Source organism: Euwallacea fornicatus, chromosome 16 (assembly GCF_040115645.1).
Source record: "Euwallacea fornicatus isolate EFF26 chromosome 16, ASM4011564v1, whole genome shotgun sequence".
NCBI classification, from domain to species: domain Eukaryota; kingdom Metazoa; phylum Arthropoda; class Insecta; order Coleoptera; family Curculionidae; genus Euwallacea; species Euwallacea fornicatus.
Window position 1 is genome coordinate 4,078,512 of NC_089556.1, and position 20,214 is coordinate 4,098,725.

The 20,214-nt window shown below is 37.3% G+C and overlaps 1 protein-coding gene and 2 long non-coding RNA genes across 3 annotated transcripts in view; 1 reads left to right on the plus strand and 2 right to left on the minus strand.

Moving 5' to 3' along the window:
• Nucleotides 1-19,102, minus strand: part of LOC136344053 (uncharacterized) — a 63,463-nt gene extending 44,361 nt beyond the window's left edge. The window contains exons 1-2 of the long non-coding RNA XR_010732902.1: nucleotides 19,001-19,102; nucleotides 17,203-17,431 (exon numbers count right to left, since the gene is read on the minus strand). This is a non-coding gene — a long non-coding RNA (uncharacterized lncRNA). The remainder of the gene's footprint in view (nucleotides 1-17,202; nucleotides 17,432-19,000) is intronic.
• LOC136344046 (intermembrane lipid transfer protein VPS13A-like) lies at nucleotides 2,565-20,181 on the plus strand. The gene is made up of 43 exons (XM_066291117.1): nucleotides 2,565-2,962; nucleotides 3,021-3,162; nucleotides 3,215-3,452; nucleotides 3,511-3,867; nucleotides 3,921-4,369; nucleotides 4,423-4,540; nucleotides 4,607-4,932; nucleotides 4,983-5,176; nucleotides 5,228-5,361; nucleotides 5,414-5,564; nucleotides 5,620-5,892; nucleotides 6,012-6,147; nucleotides 6,197-6,433; nucleotides 6,486-6,628; nucleotides 6,679-6,982; nucleotides 7,034-7,210; nucleotides 7,261-7,450; nucleotides 7,498-7,625; nucleotides 7,686-7,891; nucleotides 10,416-10,524; nucleotides 10,572-10,774; nucleotides 10,824-11,183; nucleotides 11,237-11,471; nucleotides 11,522-11,680; nucleotides 11,733-12,026; nucleotides 12,079-12,543; nucleotides 15,011-15,252; nucleotides 15,305-15,602; nucleotides 15,660-15,862; nucleotides 15,930-16,191; nucleotides 16,247-16,531; nucleotides 16,583-16,878; nucleotides 16,934-17,114; nucleotides 17,214-17,488; nucleotides 17,537-17,695; nucleotides 17,753-18,503; nucleotides 18,552-18,748; nucleotides 18,800-18,959; nucleotides 19,019-19,316; nucleotides 19,371-19,558; nucleotides 19,611-19,753; nucleotides 19,804-19,930; nucleotides 19,987-20,181. Exons 2-43 carry the CDS (start codon nucleotides 3,022-3,024, stop codon nucleotides 20,122-20,124), a joined length of 9,930 nt encoding a protein of 3,309 aa, XP_066147214.1. The 5' UTR covers nucleotides 2,565-2,962; nucleotide 3,021; the 3' UTR covers nucleotides 20,125-20,181.
• Nucleotides 8,348-10,211, minus strand: LOC136344054 (uncharacterized). The gene is made up of 3 exons (XR_010732904.1): nucleotides 9,857-10,211; nucleotides 9,259-9,663; nucleotides 8,348-9,123 (listed from the first exon to the last, which is right to left on the minus strand). It is a non-coding gene; the product is annotated as an uncharacterized lncRNA (long non-coding RNA).
• Nucleotides 20,182-20,214: the final 33 nt, after the last annotated feature.

Sequence of the window (20,214 nt, forward strand, 5' to 3'; positions counted from 1 at the left end):
TACTACCACCCTTATTTTTTATCATCTCTATAAGACGATCTGGTATTGATTTGAATAATTTTTTAATATATTTTCTAGGAATCTTATTCCATTCATAAATAATACAATCTTTTAAATCTTCTGCATTATTAAATTGTCTGCCATTTTTGTACACAGCTCTTGCAAGTTTACCCCAACAATTTTCGATGATATTCAAATCGGGTGATCTGGCTGGCCATTCCAAAATAGTAATATTATTCGTTTCAAAATACTCTTTAACGCACTTTGCGGTGTGTACAGCTGCGTTGTCTTGTTGGAAAATAAAATTTTCTCCTGATATTTGTTAGCATACTTTTTAAGTTGTGTATCAATTAATTTTATGTACTCACGACTATTTAACCGTCCTTTAATAAAGTTCAATTCAGTCTTTCCTCTATACCCGATACCAGCCCAAATCATAAGGCTGCCTCCACCCATTTGCCGACGACTTAAATAAACTTCTTCCTTTCTCAAATCATGATAGTGATGATTCCACCCATCTGGTCCATCAAGATTTAATTTTTTTTCATCACTAAATATAACACATTTTAATTTTTTTATAGATTTCAGATGTTTTGTCGCAAACTGCAAACGAGCCTCTTTGTGCCTTGAAGATAGGGGTGGCTTTTTTAAAAGTTTTTGATGTTGTATGATTGAGGAATGTTGAAGTACACGTTGTACGTTTCTGATATTAGTATTTATGCCCACTGAATCAGCTATTTCTCTGGCCGTAGCAAAAGAGTTTGATGCTGCTCTCAAAATAGCACGTTTCTCACGGTCTGTTAAAGCTGGTGGTCTGCCCTTACCTTTTTTTTTGCCATAATTACTGGAATTTTTAATTAAATTATATATTACTTTGCGGCTTCTACCCACAATTTTGGCAATTCTTAATATGGAATATTTTTCTTTCCATAGGCATAGAATCTTAGCGATTTCACTCTCATTTAACTATGTACCTCGCCCCATGACTTCGAAAATTGAATGGTATTTGTGTTTATTTATATTGCGTATGGGTTTCATCCTTCATAAAAAAGGATTAAGAATAAATATTTCAAATTACTATTCGCTGAATCACCGCAGAGATAAATCAAACCAAAATGTGCTATTATTTTGACGCGTTAACTTTTCACGATTTTGATTGTATTATTTATTAATACCTTTTTTCCATAAAAATTGTAAAGCAATCATTCTCCTTTGTTATGTATTACATAAGTTAACAAAAAATTATTAAATAAAATGCATTACAAATGACTTTTGACATAAATTTCACTGTGTGCTATTTTATTGTCGCGTACTGTAGTTCTTTTATTATCTGCACCAAGATTTCCGCGGAATTTATTTTTAATTATAATAAATTAATCTTGGTTTTCTATAAGCAGGTTTAAGTTTTAGAAATAATTTTCATAATATTATTAGTACGTGCACATACTGGAATACATGCAGCCTGTCCGGTTTTCGTTGGACAGTGGCTGTATCTCGGTAAGTAGAGCAAGTAGCAACTTCGAACAAAAGAATTTATTAGTAATGTGACTATGAGAAATCTCTGGAAAATATTTTCAGCTTCGTGAAATCGCCGTAAGGGGGCGTAGTAGGGACGGTAGTTCCTTAAAATCGACAAATCTATACTAAGTCACTAGTTAAGTAAAACATTTTAATTTACTATCAATAAGATTACATCATTCTGAAACTTTTTCGTTCGACACATAATTTCATAACTCACATAATAAAAGTGGAGGAAGCCGATGAATCATTTTAAGTTGAAGCTATCACATCTCTGTTTCTAATTATCCGATTTCAGTGATTCTGTACTTCATTGTGGGGGAATTATAAGCCAATTTAATATCCACATTGACCAAAAATCCATAGTCCAGAACAAAATCGCTAGAGGGCGTTCTTTCAGGTAATAGCGGTTTTCTCCATTTTTCTTTAATAAACCAAATGGAACTATACCATTTTCATAAGCCCATCTTGTAAAGCTTTAAAAAACCTGCACTTTTCTCGAAAGGCGCATTTCAATATTCTTTTTCGTGTTTGACTTATTGATATATAACTGAATTGAAATGCGCCTTTCGGGCTTATAATTCCCTCACAATGAAGTACAGAATCACTGAAATCGGATAATTAGAAACAGAGATATGATAGTTTCAACTTAAAATTATTCATTGGTTTCCCCCACTTTTATTATGTAAGTTATGAAATTAAATGTCGAACAAAAAAGTTTTAGAATGATGTAATCTTATTGATAGTAAATTAAAATGTGTTACTTAACTAGTGACTTAGTATAGATTTGTCGATTTTAAGGAACTACCGTCCCTACTACGCCCCCTTACGGCGATTTCACGAAGCTGAAAATATTTTCCAGAGATTTCCCATAGTCACATTAGTAATAATTTTTTTGTTCGAAGCTGCTACTTGCTCTACTTACCGAGATACAGCCGCTGTCCAACGAAAACCGGACAGGCTGTATGTTCAGTTAAAATTACATATTATTTTTATTCCACAAAAATATTAAAGACTTTTTCAGATGGCAATGCGGTGTACCAATACTTTGGTGGGTGACCGTAGCTCTTTAAAGAATATCACACAACCAGAAACATCTGGAGAAAACTGTTCTAAATCCCTACTGATCCTGACGACAGATGGCATTTTCTCTCATTCCGTGTGGGAAATTTTCCTTTAATTTTCCACCCCTATCGTCACAAACAGTTGCCTTGCGGGAAAATCGATAGAAACCCGGTCATGACGTTGAACAACACCTTACACACAGTTATTACTGAAAAAACTGAATTATAATTCGCGGCTGAGCTAGAATCGACATGTCGAGGCTTGTTTATTAAGTTGGGGAAACAGTAGTATTAAACAGAAAATTTCATTCGCACTAACAACGCCACGTAGGAAAATAGCATTATAGTTCAGATCAGGTGATTTGATAAGTCATTTTAAGGTAATTAAAACTGAAATAGGTTACGTAAATTTAATGGAAACATAACAAAAAATTGCAGAATGTTGGAAGGTACAGTAGCCCGAATTCTGAACCAGCTTCTAGGGAAATACGTGCAGGATTTGGACACCGGGAATTTGAACGTGGGCATATTCTCCGGTATCGCACAGCTGAATGACTTAAAACTCAAACCCGAGGCTTTGGTAGGCACAAGCAACCCTTGCCCAAATGGATCTTTCAACACAACATTTTTAGTACGAATTGGGGCTACCAATTGAAGTAAAAGTGGGCACTATTGGCAAAATATGTCTGGAAATCCCATGGACAGCCCTGTGGAGCCAACCTGTTACGGTAACGATCGAAGACATCCACATGATCGTCAACCCAATAGTTCGAAGGGACGCGTTTGACTCGGACAAAAACAAAAGGTTGATTAGGGCCTTTAAAAAACGAGTCTTGGAGCATCTAGAATGTGAAGGAGGAATCTTGGGAGGCACGAAAATAGATACATTATATTAAACACCATTTAGCAACTAAAATTTCGCATACAGGTCCTTCGGCTTTCGCTGAACATTTGGTGTCCAGCATCCTAAACTACCTGCAAATCAATATAATGAACATACACGTTAGATACGAAGATGAATATAGTACTCCTTTACCGATGGCTGCAGGACTTTGTATAGGGACGATTACAGCTGAAAGTACGAATAATAAATGGAAAAGAAGCACCTATCAACCGAGTTCGCAAAACGGACATTATTTAATTAAAATCGAAGCCTTGTCCGCTTATGTAAATCCGAGCGTTACACACAAATCCTGGGACTTGCCTTCACAGTACTACGAATGGAGAAACACCATGGTAACTAGCCTGCAGAAACATTCATACGAAGGAGATGACTTCAAATTCGGTAGGAGAACTCCATAAACAAAATCAAATGAAGATAAAATTATTGGTTTTTAGTTCTCAACCCCATGGTTTCTAAAGTTAAAATGACCATAAACAAATCTAAGACAGGCCATGTAGCTGACATTAACACAGATTTTATTGTCCAAGACTGCAATGTACAAATTTACAAGGAACAATACAACTCTATAATGGGAGTCGTGGATAACTTGAAGAGAATGCTGACCAGTTGGCAGTTCTTATCAGAGAGACCTAGGGAGAGAGTTTTAGAAAATCAGAGAGTCTGGTGGAAGTACGCGTACTGGGCAACGCTGGAGCAACGCGTGAGGCCTTTAACGTGGGCTCGAATGAAGAAGATTAGAAGTCAATATAAAGAGTACATGGAGACTTACAAACAGATTATTAACAACCCTAATGACATTGAGTTGAGGCTCGATTTGCAGAAACATGAAGATAATTTGTCTGTGCTTAATGTGGTTATAGCCAGGCAACATACCAGATTATTGGTAAGTAGAGATTAGAGATATATTCCTGATGTAATGCAAACATAATCCTTTAGATGCAGTCAAAAAGTCAAAATGAAAAAAGCTTTTGGTCACTTCTCCCTTCGCCTGAAAAAGTGGTTCTCTGCGAAAAAATTGGGTATTACGACAAAGACGAAAAGATACGTAAAATAGGTAAGATTTTACCACACATTTCAGCACAAGGGCAGAAAGACCATACGGCCAAAGTCTCTCTTTTAGATCACACGTTCAACTTCAAATTGGGAAATTTCAACGTAAGCCTCTCTAATAAAAGCAAAGAGGTCCTGATGGCAACCCTCACCCAAACATTACTCACCGTAGAACCGAATTTCGTAGATGACACTTTCAGGGCTTCTTTAAAGATTGAGGGAGTAATAATAGAGGGCAGCGGCTCTAATAACACTTCCAGCACTATCGTATCGTCTGAGCATTTAAAGGACAGTCCAGCGTTTGTTTTCACGTCAAATTTCGAGAAATTGATGAACAGTGCCTGCCCCTACAGACTGCAAATCACGTTGAACTCTGTTGATTGTATTTACAACAAGGTTATTGAGGTGTTTTGACGAGAATCGCTTATTTATCTTGTAAATTACAGCCTTTCCTAGAAGAACTGGAGAGCTTTCTTCAGACTGAGAATACCTCTGAAAAACCTAATTTGATGGGGGTTTTCCAGAAAATACCTGAAGCGTTACATGGATTTGCCTCGAAGGCCATTAGAAAAAAATGGGAGTTAAACTTGAACATCAAATGTCCATATTTCGTTATACCAGAAACAAGCTCTTATGCCTTGTAAGTATCAGTCAATTTCCATTTGCTCAAGTCAAAATTTGGTAATTTCAGGCCTAAACAAAACGTTTTGGTGATCGATTTAGGCAAGTACTGGATACGCACCGAAATATGTCAACAGACTCAAATCACTGAGAGCACTACAAAAATGGAGATGGAAGAGCAGCTTTATTCCAAGCTTCACATTGGTAAATCTGACAAAAACTAAAAACGAAGAGATCTTGAACGATTTTTTTACAGACTGCACAAATTTTCAAGTGATATTCTGTGATAAAAATGACCATTGGAAGGACGCGAGGAACGAAAAGGATACAGTTATGCACATAGTGCCTAAAACCACCTTTAACGCTGTCTATGCTATTGCCGCTTTAGATCTCGATTCAATACCACGGTAGGGGCCTTTATAAACTCTGAACCCTTTCACCTATACAATTTCTCATTTGCAGGCTAAAATTCAATATTTTATGCAACACCTTGAAACTGAACATTTCAGAGAGGAAGATCGGCTGTATTCTAAAATTTTTCAACATTGAGCAAATACGGATTAATGTTGTCAGTGAGGCCATGCAGACAGACATTTATCACAGAGATAAAATCGAAGAAATTTCGCGAAATAAAACGTTGAACGAAATTCTCGAGAAAATCACTTTACCCGACACTTATAAGTACCGGAAACACAAAGCTATGAATGGGCATGATGAACGCAAAGTTACTAAGGAGTAAGTTCCTTTAAATTCATGTTCGATGGTTTTTTCTTCAAAGATTTCCAGGAACTGTAAAAAAGAAAATAGAAAACCATTTTCGTAGGCAACATTATCTGTAAATTGTCCCTTTTTAGCAAAAGCGTAGAGTTTCAAGCCCCGAAGAACAACATGAACGAAGCCTGGGCAAGAACCGTAGATTTGCCGGGTTTGGAAGACAACATTTCACCGAGCAACAACATTGAGACTTTATATGGTGTCGTCGTAAACGAGGTAACCATTTGAAATTACAATACATTGAACGTGTTAAGATCTTTCTTAGTTCTCTATTCTGTTCTCCAAATCGAGCGACTGCACAGATCGACAGTACCTCATGTTGCGTTTCGGTCAATTCTCCATGGATGTAGCTTTCATGACCTTCGGTCCGGCTTATCAAATTTCAATGCACAGCGTACTGTTAACAGACAAGCTGCACACCACCTCGAGTGGACAGTATTTGGATCTGATCTTCACCCCTTTGCCCAATAATGGAGACGTTCTTACCATCTTGTACAGGAAAGTAGGTGTATGGCCATACGTCAACTTTAATATTAAATATTTAATTAAATAAGGTGAACGCAAAGTGTCCAGACTTCTGGACGCATTTTCATGGAGTAGAGACTTCCCTGGTTGCCAACTGTGGCAGTCTTAATTTGCTGCTACACCAAGAGGCCTTTCACACCATTATACAATACTCCAAATATCTCAGCAATAAGTAATGCAATTCCTGCATGGTACTCAATTAACTAAGAAGATTTTTTTTAGATTCCAAGAACAAGCTTCTCAGTACTTGAAGAGGCTGGTGAAGAAGTACATACAGGGCATTAGTGGAACCCTTCATAAACCATCGGAGGTTCCAGTACCTCCTGGATCTGTGAAATTCTCCCAATCAGCGAGAATGAGTGATCTGAACATCGTGGTTTGTGATTCTGACTTTGATATCATAAATGTTCAACTCTCAGGCCTAGAAATCGACTTCCTGTTTAGAGCCAATGAGAGGTTTGTGTTTCGGAGCTATTTGGGTAACGTGAATGTAGAACATCTGTCGCAGGTCTCTATGTACTCTAAGGTAACTACATGGAGGTTTTAAGGCTAGTTGAATATTGAGATATTTCTGCAGGTTTTGTATACAGACGAGGACAAAGTTTTTGAGGTCAAATACGTGAGAAATGCGTGTCATCTGAAAAACAACGAAGTCCTGGATAAACAGTACGGAGACATTTTTGATGGTAGTTTTAAGTTCCAGTTGGGGCGTATTCACTTCATATTTTTGTACAAATTGATGGTACAATTACAGGTGAGGAACTATCTAACTATAATTCAATACTAACGCTCTTTGAACTGCAGAGATTTGTCATAAACTTGGAAATATTAGACTATTTGGAAAAGTACCTGAACCTTGTTAGCAAAGCGATAAGGTCTGCTACAGATACCCTTAAAAACAAGACAAAAATTAGCTTGTCAATTAATGTATCTGGTCCAGTTTTCCTTATACCGCAAAAATCATCATCGCCCAACGTTTTGGTTATAGATACAGGTAATACCTTGAACTTAATGAATTATTTCTCATAATGGCCATTTTAGGAAACCTCAGAATAGAGAACTTTTTTAAAGAATCCGAAAATGGAGTGGTTGAGAATATTTTAGTAAAACTTAAAGAGGTAGTTATAACCCGAGGAGTTATGACACTCACTTCAACACTGGAAATGCAGGTGGACAAAAATATCTAATGTATTAAATTCACATTACTCATGGAAAGTTATAATTTGTAGGAGACTCTGATAGAGCCAATATGCATCAACATGGACATAAAGAAATACACAAATACAAAGACTTTGCAGAAAAATTGGGAAATCGATTCAGTATTGGAGAGAATCGAAGTAACTTTGGGCCAAAAGGATCTATCTATGATCATGTCGATTTACACGGATAATATCGGAGAGGCGAAAATCGTCGATTTATTACCAGAGCAAATTAGGTAAGACATGTATAAGTTGAATCGAGCAGTGAATTGAAAACTAAAATCCTCGATTAGTGAATATCGGTAGTGTCCCAAAATAAGTTCGGGGTGGTAAAATGGGGTCTGACCCCTCAAAAAATACCACCCTGTGGACTTTGACAGTCAATTGATGTTGTATCCCAAATTTAAACTTAATATCAATTTGAGACTTTTAAATTCTGTATGTGCGCTAATTTTATTTATTTTTTTTAAATTTAAATTTCAGTACCTCAACAGCGAGGTTATTGGCCCTTAATGCAATTACATAGATATATAATAGTTACTTAGTATAATAGATTAGAACAATTATTATCATCATTATATTACACCACTATATACATCCTTATTAACACTCCCCATGAAGTGCCCTGCAGCAGGACCGTAATATATGAGTCTGTACAGACTCACATCTCTCAGAAAGTTTAGAAAATCCTTGCTTTTCTCTGGCAATGTAAGGTTCTCATTTGAGTCATGACTAATACCGTGTTTTTCCCGGTAACTATGGTACCGGGGACATTCTACCAAAAAATGTCTGCAGGAGAGTATTACCCCACAGAGGTTACACTGTGGTGGCCCTTCTCTCTCCAACAAGTATCCGTGCGTTATTTTGGTATGGCCAATTCGGAGTTTTTTCATTAGAGTTTGGTCCCTTCTATTATCTGTGAAGATTTGCGTTTTTCTAATTGTCTTTTTAATTTGCCCTAGTTTTGTATTTGCTTGAGTCCACATGTTTTGCCACTTTCCGCCCATTTTCCGTTTGTAGTAGGATATGAGATCATGAGGCAATTGTATATTTTTTTGTGATTGATTTGGGTTTGCTGCTCTTTTTGCTGCTGTGTCCGCTTTCTCGTTACTGGGGATACCTATGTGGGATGAGATCCATATTAGAAGCACTGTGGTATTTTTTGTGATGAGGCTGTGACACGTGTCTTGTATTTCTTCTACCAACGGATTCCTGCTATAAAGATCTCTTATAGATTCTAGAGATGCTAGAGAATCAGTGCAAATAGCAATTTTGTGATTTGCGCCATTTATGGTCTTCAGAGTCTATAGGATTGCATATAATTTTCCCGTATGGATGCTGACATACTTTGTCAAAGTGAAGGTCTGCTGCATACTTTTTTGTGAATTCACAATTGCACACCCACTGCTTCTTCATTCTTTGAAGCGTCCGTATACATGATAGTGCCTGGCATGATCACATCCAGCCTCTGTTGGAGTGATGATTTAATTTTAGAGTGAGGTGTGTTTTGTTTTTTGCTTAGATGTAACGAGTAGTCAATGATTGGTAGGTTTTTGGACCATGACGGAGTTTTCGATATGTATCTGATACCAGATGGACGTACCTCAGAATGCTCTAGTAGACTGTTCAATATCTTGGGACATGAGAGGGGGTGTTTGACGTTGGGCTCTATATCCGTTGGCGTTTTAAAGAGTTCTGACGTAGGGGTTCTAATTCCAGCGGAGATCCGAGCATAGTAAGATAAAGTTAATTGCTGCCTTCTGATCGTAAGTGGTTATTCGTGTGACTCAAAGTAGAGTGAGTTACTGGAACTTGTCCTGAAAGCTCCCAGTGCGAGTCTAAGTGCAGTATTTTGAACTGAGTCTAATAGTTTTTGTATAGACTTAAATGCCGAGGAATATATAATGCTGCCATAGTCAAGTTTGGATCTTATCAGGGCTCTATAAATTCTGAGTAATGCTGTATCATTACTCCCCCATTGTCTATGTGATAAAGTTGGGTGAATATACTAAAAAAACGAATTTTATTTAAAATTATATTCATTTAAATTTGGCTTTTTAAACTAGAAAAAAAATTTTAATTAAACTTTTTTGCGATTTTCCACCAATCCCTAAAAGAACGCAAGTTAAAACTGAAACCTCTTACATCCACGTATTAGTTCTACGAGAATTTAATCCATTTCCCAAATTTGAAGATCATACCTTTGAGCTCATCTTTTAGGACAATGGTTCGAACATCCACCATTAATCACGGTTTATCACTACATGATCATTAACAAAGTATTAATTAGCAACAGTAATTTAATTCCCTGTATGACGCCAACAAATGATACGAACGAATTCTGGCTCTCACCATCAAAGACGACATCGCAAGTTGATTGGTAAACGTTTGAAACCTTAAACTGATCTGTTTTTTCCTTGTTATATTGATGAAGTTAAATAAAGACAAAACATAGTAATTTGGATCCCAAACGCATATCACTCACGAGCTGCAATCGACTCATGAGAGTACTCGCCTATTTTATCATTTCGAAACCAATGGCAGACTTAACTGATTTATATCAGAAAATTTTACACAGGATAGACGGAATAAGATTTGACATATTTATAGTTAAAAACAAGTGCCATTTTGGCATTTTTGATTCTGAGAGTACGTTCGCAAACAACAATGCATTTTAGCTCGAAGAACACCGCCTTAGCCCTAATGCTAGTTATAAATAAGCAAAAATAATCATCTTTTTATCTCTATGAACACTTACAGATCGCCCATTTCTGAGATATTCGAACAAGACGATAACGTCCGAGAATTAGAAGCCTTTTTCTGCGAACCAAAGCAGAAATTCCTAATAGGAAAGTGCAAAATTGATGAGGTATTTTACCCAAAACCTCAAATAAACAAACTACATAAGGCTTTTAGGTAAAAATCGTTCTTTTCTTTGACGCTGGGGAATTACTGAGCTCTCCGATAAGAGACCTAAACCACGGTTTGTGCAAGCTGGAAATCAACGATATTGACGCATCGTTAGTGATATACACGGACAAAAGTTCTGATGGCAAGCTTTCCATCGACACAATTTTGCTAGAAGAAATTGGGCCTGATGCTAATATTCACACCAAAATGTTAGTGACACTTACTTCACTGCATATTACTTGATTTGGAAATTTTTAGCGTTCTGGGTTCACCAGCAGAAGACGGCAGAAACAACAATATTTGCAACATAACAGTCAACAAGCCCCCAATAGTGGATGTTAACTTTCATCAAAATAAAAGCGCAGATCGATCGGCTGATATCATAGTTGGTCGACTATCACTGTCTCTATCTGTGCCTTTTTGTGAGAAGGTGGCTCTTTATGTCCTTGAGTGTATCCCCAAGGATGTCCACGACATGGGAATAGTAAACCCTGGCTATGAAGGGGAGGGCAAAATTTGTAACCAGCCTAAACGGCAAACTAACAGTTTGACTGTGTCCGTAAGAGTAAACAAACCTGAGTTCATGTTCCTTGTGGAAACCACCTCCAACAAGAAGAGGTCGTGATAATTTCACCGAATATTAGCACATTAAAATGCGTTAATTTTTTCAGATATTTCATTACAAAAAGCGAAATTATGGTGGATTACTCGAGGCATTGCAATCGGCTAAATTTAGTGATGTCACTATCAGGTCTGCACAGCCTGTTTTACGACTTGAGCGAGTACTCTGACCAGCCGTATGTGGTGCTTAAGCAATGCGATATAGAACTTAGCAGAAACCTAGAAGACAACAGTGAAAAGGTCGTTTTCACAGTATCGGGATTGTACATCAAATTGTGCACTGAGGTGGGCTTTGCCGCAATTTATTCCACTTTACATTAAAGCAAAACTTGCAGGTAGTGCACTCAGTCACTGATATTTTAAATGACATCGTTGAGCACTTTAAAATACCTGAAACAGACTTTGAAAGAAGAACCCCTAGGAAATTAAGCACTAAGATGAGTGGAGGCGTTGACTTATGGGAACCTAGAAAAATGGATCCTTTTGTCAGCAAGGTACCAAATGAATTGGTAGCAAAAATCTATGTTCCAAATGAAAATTTCTTAGCCGCAAATTACATCGCAACATCTGCCTACTCACCTTTCCAATCAGTATTTAGCAGTGCCCAAATTTGAACTTGTCCTCATTTTTGAGTTGGAACAGATACAAGTTCTCCTTCTAAAATCCTCAATAGAACTGCAAGTACAGGATTGGAACTACCTGGTAAATAGTTCTGGAGAAGCCTCCATGCAAGCCAACTATTTCAATGAAAGCGCGCAATGTTGGGAGCCTGTACTCGAACCCATTACGCTGGAAGAGAAGGAGTTCAGGCCATGGGAATGCCATTTTGCTTTGTTCCAAGTGAGGCCAACTACTCACTTAATTCAATGAATAATCACATACCTACTTCCAGGACAAATCCCAATATATCAATGACCCAAAACAAGAACCAGCCAATCCCAAAAAGCCCTTGGTAAAAAAATCAGTTGTTCAGAAGAAATGTCGATCATACACAACAACTGAGAGTGAAGACTCTGGGGAAGATATGATGTATCTGGAGCCTGTGAACACGACTAATCTCAACGTCAATCGAAGGGTGAAAACAAGCCTCAGCGCGTTTCTCGACGAATCAGACAGCGAAAACGAGGAAGGGGCCATGGAGAAACTGGCAGCGGCCATATCAGATTTATTTACAGGAGATTGGAACGAACAGGAAGACAGCGATTGTGCACAGTCCAGTGAGGATGAAAACGAACTATCAGGGGGTGATGGTAAAACTAAAGAGCAACACCAAGAACAACAATTCGTGAAGGGTGCCTATTTAACTATTAATGCGAAGGATGTTTTGAATATTACAATCACACCCACGTTCTTAAAGGTATAATACAGGGTGTTCTATAACGAAACGAAGATACTTTAAGAGGTAAATATGGAGCTCGTTTCCCACAAAAAGTCATATAATCAAGGGGCCAATATCTAACTCAGCAAAACATAGAAAAAAGGTCTCCCCTGTCGCATAAAAAAGACTTATTAAAGTATCTTCCTGTCGTCCCAGAACGTCCTGTGTATACAGAGTGTCCCGTAAACCTTCGACAATACTTCGCCCGATGGAAAGTCCATCCTTTAGAAGTCAGAAAATGAAAAAACAACCTTTATGAAAATATCATGGATTTCGAGATATTCACATTTTTTTCAAAATCGAAAAAAACTAACATCACTTGATATTTCGTACTATCACTGTTGTACCACTCCAAGTGGAGAAGCAAAATTTTTGTATTAGTTTCGTCAATGGTCATTGTTCAAAAGCACATTGATTGATTTTGATTCGTGATAACTCCATTTCTATTATGTAACTTTTGTTCCCTACTGTAGCAATGGATGTATAGCTATCTTCAAACCCATAGGCTCAAAAAGTAGAGCCGTTCTTCTAGATTCTGAAATGGCACAATAAGTATATGTTTCTTAAACAAAAAATATTTATTTGACCCGTTAGATGAAACAAGAACAATTTTTCCACCACATTACAATACCGTTTATTTGTGCTCCTAATGAAAATTAATACTAAATAATACTAATTAAACAAAAAAAACTTAAAGCAAGTGTTCAAAATGACCTCCATTGACTCTTATGCACATTCGGCATCTTTGTACAAACGATGTTTTTATTGATGTATATTGAGCTTCGTTAATTTCCTGCGCTCCTCTAAAGATCTTTTATCGTAGCTCTTCGCGATTGTCTGTTAGCCATGTGTAAACTTTTTCTTTCGAACAACCCCAATAAAAAAATCCAATGGATTTAGGTCTGGCGAGCGTGGTGGCCACAAAATAGGTCCTCGACGTCCAATCCACCTACCAGGAAAAACGTTATTTAGGTGATCTCTCACAATCAGTGCATAGTGGGAAGGGCAGCCGTCATGTTGGAACCACATTTGTCTTCTTATTAATAGAGTAACGTCTTCAAATAACACTGGTAGCTGATTCCGCAAGAACTGCAAATAATTTTCAGCATTTAAATTTTCGGGTAACTCTACTCGTCTTATAATTTTGTTATTGATTATCCCTGTCCAAACGTTGATTTTAAATTGATGCTGAAAATTATTTTCTCTGAAAGCATGTGGATTCTCTATTTGCCAACTGTGAAAGTTATGAATGTTGAAAACACCACCTCGCTTGCATGAAGACTCATCTGTCCAAAGAATGCGATCGAAAAACGTTGAATCTAGACGCATTTTACGTAACATGCGTCTACAAAAATTCACTCTGTGTTTAAAGTCTCCTGGAAGAATGGCCTGTACTCTTTGGACATGATACGAGTACATTAGATTCCGGTTTAAAATTCGATGTACAATCGATTTTGGAATGGCTGTCCGACGTTCAATGTCTCGTACTGACGTAGTTGGATCCCGATGTATTTCTTCCAATACCTCTTCATCATCAACCACCTGAGGTCTCCCTTCTCCAGCACGTCTTCCTGGCAATCTTCCTTCAGAATAGGCGTTGTGCGCAGCAGTGAAAACGCGTGATTCAGGATGATTTCGAAATGGAAATCTTTCCCGGTATTATATTGAAGTATTATTCGCACTGCCTCCACACTCCCCATAGATAAAGTGAATTTCTGCATATTCGCGAGAGGTATACTGCACAAATGGCATAATAAGTATACTAGAATAAGCTCAAAAAATTACTTACAAAATAATTAACAAAAAAGACTGGACTGTTTTTTAACAGGTTTATAAATGTTAAAATTTGTTGTTATGTAAATAATGCAATAAAAACAATCGAGATATGTTGTACGAAGGTGTGTTGCCTTTGCAAGTCAATAAATTTCCATTAAATGGTATTGTAATGTGGTGGAAAAATTGTTCTTGTTTCATCTAACGGGTCAAATAAATATTTTCTGTTTAAGAAACACATACTTATTGTGCCATTTCAGAATCTAGAAGAACGGCTCTACTTTTTGAGCCTATGGGTTTGAAGATAGCTATATATCCATTGCTACATTAGGGAACAAAAGTTACATAATAGAAATGGAGTTATCACGAATCAAAATCAATCAATGTGCTTTTGAACAATGACCATTGACGAAACTAATACAAAAATTTTGCTTCTCCACTTGGAGTGGTACAACAGTGATAGTACGAAATATCAAGTGATGTTAGTTTTTGTCGATTTTGAAAAAAGTGTGAATATCTCGAAATCCATGATATTTTCATAAAGGTTGTTTTTTCATTTTCTGACTTCTAAAGGATGGACTTTCCATCGGGCGAAGTATTGTCGAAGGTTTACGGGACACTCTGTATATCACAAGATAATGAAAAAAGGAAACTAATAGAACATTCTTGACAGGTATTTAACGAGCTTATTGCCCAATACACGAGTAAGATAGTGTCTGTAAAGCAAGATAGAAAATCCATAAATGTTACTAATGATATTGGGCCTCATACCAGAATAGAGTTGTACGAAAAGAAGTCTGAAGGAACCGAAGCGGACACATTGATAAGTATAAAAAAGTTCGAAAATGAAGAATCACCACCGAATAGTCCCGCCATCCAAATGTTTTACCAAGAAAGCGTGGCTTTTGAAGAAGAGTGAGGAAAATTTGGGTCCCAAAAAACCCAATACTCACATATTACTTTCCAGACATCTAGAGTTGGAATTAAAACACGACTACGAGCAAGGCTACGACTTCACCACCATACAGAGCTTAAACTTTCCTCAGGAAACCACTTCATCTTTGTACGACAAAGTGAACAGACATTACATCAAAATCTTCATCCCTAATTTCACACCAGTACAGACTAACAGCTCCAAAAGAACCTGGGAAAAGCTTGTAAAGCTACAGGCTCTTGAAGGGGTTTTGCAGCCCAGCTACTACCTTGCTATTAGACATAGCATTGGCAGGAATGGCCGGGAGATTGTGGTTTGTTCTCCACTGCAGGTGCGAATGTGGGGCAAATCCTTGATGCCGAAGAAAAGACTCTCAAAACAATTTTAGATCCGCAACGAAACGTGCTTCGCCTTAAACATCCTGTATCAGCCGTCAGTGCTGCAGCAGATGAATATTGAGCCCTTAGGCGAGGTGACTAATCCGTTTGAAACGACCATGAGAATCACCATTTTGGAAGCGCATGAAACATACAATGTTCCTCTTTATATTGCATACCATTGCAAATTATTTGTCCAGCCAGCTTATGCAGAGTGAGACTACTAATGTTATACTACTCTTAATATTATACTTCAACACTGATTATTACTACTTCTTTAGAGGACACTATGCCTCAGATTCGGGTATGTGGTGGAACGATATGGCACGCGAAATGGATGTAGCATACAATTTGGTGTGTAAACCCAAAAACAACTCTAATTTGGAGATTTTTACCTTGAGGGCGACGTTAAGGAAAAATCTAGATCTCAAAAATTCACTAGCCCATTCAGTGCCGAATTATTTGATCACCCTATTGCCCCCTTTAACTGTGCAAAATTATTTGCCATATGCTTTGGAAGTTAAGAATCTTACACTTAAGCAGGTATTCGTGCTTAAATTAGTTCAACTTCAGTTCCTTTTAAAAAAAATGTTTTTAGGCCATTAAAGCAGAGCCTGGAGAAAAATGCAGCATATATTCATTAGACTTGACCAAAGATCAAAAATTCGCCATCAAAATCACTTATAATACTTTAACCTGGACTGGTCAGCTCAGTGTTACTGGACATCTAGACGATAAGCTCATTCTCATGAGCTCCGATCAAAAGAGCGAGAGAAACGACGTGTATGTTAACGTTAAATGCGAGAGAGAGGGAAGTTGCAATTTAACCTTTTATTCCCCTTATTGGATTGTTAACAAAACCGGACTTCCATTGAAAGTTAAAGTACAGTATAATTCTAAGCACAAAATACTTTTATAAATTGTAACTTTACAGGCCTCAAATTCACCTAATATACAAGATTGTCCCAACGACGATATACTGCTTTTCTCCTACAAGAGGCACAGCAAACAGACTCTTAACATCAAAGTATATGATTCAATGTGGTCTAGTGATTTTTCAGTTGAATGTTCAGGTACAATGGGACTGATTGTATGCAAAGATAACGAAAGGAAAAAGCGATACATGTTTTTAATGCAATCAAATTTAAGCAACTTCTGCCCAAGACTGTCGAAAATTATTTCGATTTTACCAAGCTTCTTAGTAAGCAATAACAGTGAAAAGAGACTAAGGTTTGTTATATCATAAGCGCTTTTTACCAGCTTGGCGAAGTTTATTATTATATAGGTTCATGGAGGATAACGAAAAAACTGACCTTTGGATTGACTTGGATCCATCTCAAAGTGTAGTTTTTTGGCCAGACACCCTTTCAATGCAAATTTTTGTCAAATACCGAGACAGCAATTTAATTTCGCAAGCAGTATTCACTTCTAGACAATACAAGACGGTTCTTCGAATGGATAAAGGGGTACACTAACATCTGAATTAAATATTTACAATGTGCACACAAACCCCTACTTATGCAGAATGTTTCTCTGAATAATGGAAGAACTTACTTTTATTTTAGACTGCTCTAACTGTTGACGTAACAGGTGGCAGTTCCAGCCCCTTCCTCATAACATTCCACGAATATACCCCAGGAGATTGTCCCGTATTGGTCAAGAACTACTGCGAAGATCTCTATTTAAAAATTCAGCAAAAAGACCAGAGTCATGTCAGTTTGCTCAATCCAGGTCACAGTCTTTTGTATACCTGGGACAATCCTGTTCTCTCGAGGGTTCTGACCTGGAATATTTACAATAACAAAGGCAGTGGATTTATACTGGATATTCATAAGGATAGGTAGGAAGTGTTCACTTTGAGGACACTATTAAAATTAATTAATTCTAGTTATGGAGAGGAGAAAATTAAGTTTCAATCAGTGACCCCAACCTCAAGTTTACAGGAATCGTCATCCAGTGATGATTCAGACAGTTCTGGTAGTACCCCTAATAAGCTAAACAAAAAAGTGAGGAAAGACAAAATCGTCATCTATTGGGCCTGCTTTGTGTAAGTAATAAACCTTTCTCAATGCACTGAAACGTCTCGCATCGACCAAACTTTTAGAGAGGGTTCTCAAAGAGTGCTGCTCTTCACACAAGAACAAAGAATCTTCGAAAATGTCCTAACAACGCGCTTCAAAGAACTTTGCACTCTTGAAACAATTCTATCAATATCAGGGATAGGGTTGTCCTTATTTACTTCAGACACTGACATAAAAGAGCATTTGTATGCAAGTCTCTGTGACTCCCCGTCCATTTGGGAGGTGAACGTTGGACATAAATGGAAAACTTTGACTTTGGAGTTGGCATCTTGGATCGAGGATAAGTACAAAAGAAGCTTGACCCACAAGAAATGTCAGATTAAAGATTACGTGCATATTGACTTCGAAAAGATGTTCATGCTAAAGCCTTTCTTTGCTGAAATTCGTCGAACTTACATACCAGCCGTTTACTGTCACTTTAGAAAATCTCCGAAGTTTCAATACATCGATTTCCGTCTAAACTACCTGCAGATCGACAATAAACACAGCAATTGCATAGTTTTCCAACCAGTTTTCCATTCTAGTGAAGTGCCTAATAATCACTCCCTAGTCAAAGCAGTCACGTTCAAGCAGACTGAACAAAATTTCCAAAATTACAGATATATCAAGATAAATTTAAGTGATATTAGCTTGAACATTGAAAATGATCTTTGGTCTACTGTGGCAGAGCTCCTGAAGGACAATCAAAAGTTTGGCAGAGACTATAGCTCGGCTTCTGCTTATGTAGAAGACTTGACAGCAATTAAAAGAAATTTATATGCCAAATTATGCAACGTAAGTCTAAACACGAGTTATAAATCAAACAAGAAAAGCGCGTTTCAGGAAGCAATTGCAGACACACGCCAGAAACCGGCACAAATTGAATTAATGGCCTTATCAAGTTTTGGTGTTCAACTGACAATCTCAAACAGAATTCAAATGAGCTCAACCAGCAACACTATGAGGATTAACAGAGTTCTGAACTATTTATTCCCCCATAATATGGCTCCTTACATGCCTCTGGAAGGGGTGCATCACAAGTAAACTTTCTAAAGCATCTAAAGCAGGAATGGTTTTCACTTTTATTTTAGAGTTGCTTCTGCCGAATGGATGGATAGTAATCAGGACACAAGCAGCGTCATTGAAGGCCTGATAAACCATGTTACCGGCAGATTTTTACAACAATATTACTCGCAAGTTTTGGGACTTCAAGTCCTAGTGAATAGCTTTGACCGACAAACTGGAGTTGAAGTGATTAACAATTATTAACTATTTACTCTCAAACTACTTACCGAAATCGAAATTTCCAGGCTGTGCTGCAAGGTACTTCAAATGTAGCATCAACAATATTCTACGGATTTCAGTGCTTTCTCGGCCACATTGTTATGTCTCCGGCAGCCCTTGAAACCTGCATATTAGATGTGTTTCCCAATTTTAATATAGAACAGGCGTCTCATTCAAAACACAGCATAAAAAGAGCCAGCGTCACTGTAGTCAGGAACAACAACGACTCGGCAATTTTGCCAAAAAGCATTGCGAAAACCGGTAGGAGCTTTGAGGTGGCAGTTCCCATTGCTTTGTCGCAATTATTTATTAAAAGTTATAACGGTAGTAAGGAAACTTTGATAATAAGGAGCTACAATTGAAGAGATTTTATTGTAGCGAACAGTTATTGCGATGGAGAAATGTTTTTTAAAACATCAGGAAAAGCTCTTATTTCCCTTATCACGAAACATCAAGATGAAAAGTCAGATTTTGTAGAGATCGCCAAAGAATCCCTACGCAGAGCTTTCATTCTTGGGGAGCCCATAAGGATTCATCAAAGACTTACTCGATATCGGACTGTTCTAGTAAGAATTTAACGCGTTCGAAATGGAACTGGTTAAACAAATTATTTTCAAGGGATTGACACCTTTTTCCGTATACGAATCTATGGGCCATTATCTTCTAGAGACGATCGGAAACTCGCGTTTTTCAAATGATAAATACTGGGCACACGCTGCAATTGACAAAACTGGCAAATCTCTTATTATAGTTTCGCTAGAGTAAGTCTAAACTATACTTAAAATAAACATATTCATATGCTTTCTTACAGGCACATTGTCAGAGTAAATAAATGCACTCTCTGGTCCTCATGGGAAATTGAATGGGAAATGGATTTGGATGACATAATCTCTATGCCAAAAATGAATTCTGTGGAACTAATTATAAATATAAGACAAGTATATTTTACTACTAATACCAATGAAAAAGAGGCTCAAAAGTTTTAATATTTTAGAATGAGGCTATCCAAGGAGAACAGCAAATAAAAATATCAGGACCTAAAGAAATATTGGCTTGGTTGCACGAAAAAATTGAACAGGCGATAATACTGAGTATGGAAGATAAATCATGGGCTTTACAAAAATTTGATTAGGAATTATATAAATGTTTATATGTATATGAAAGATGCAATATAATGACCTCTTAAAATTAAGAATTTGTGTTGCTTTTTTACTAGGAACCC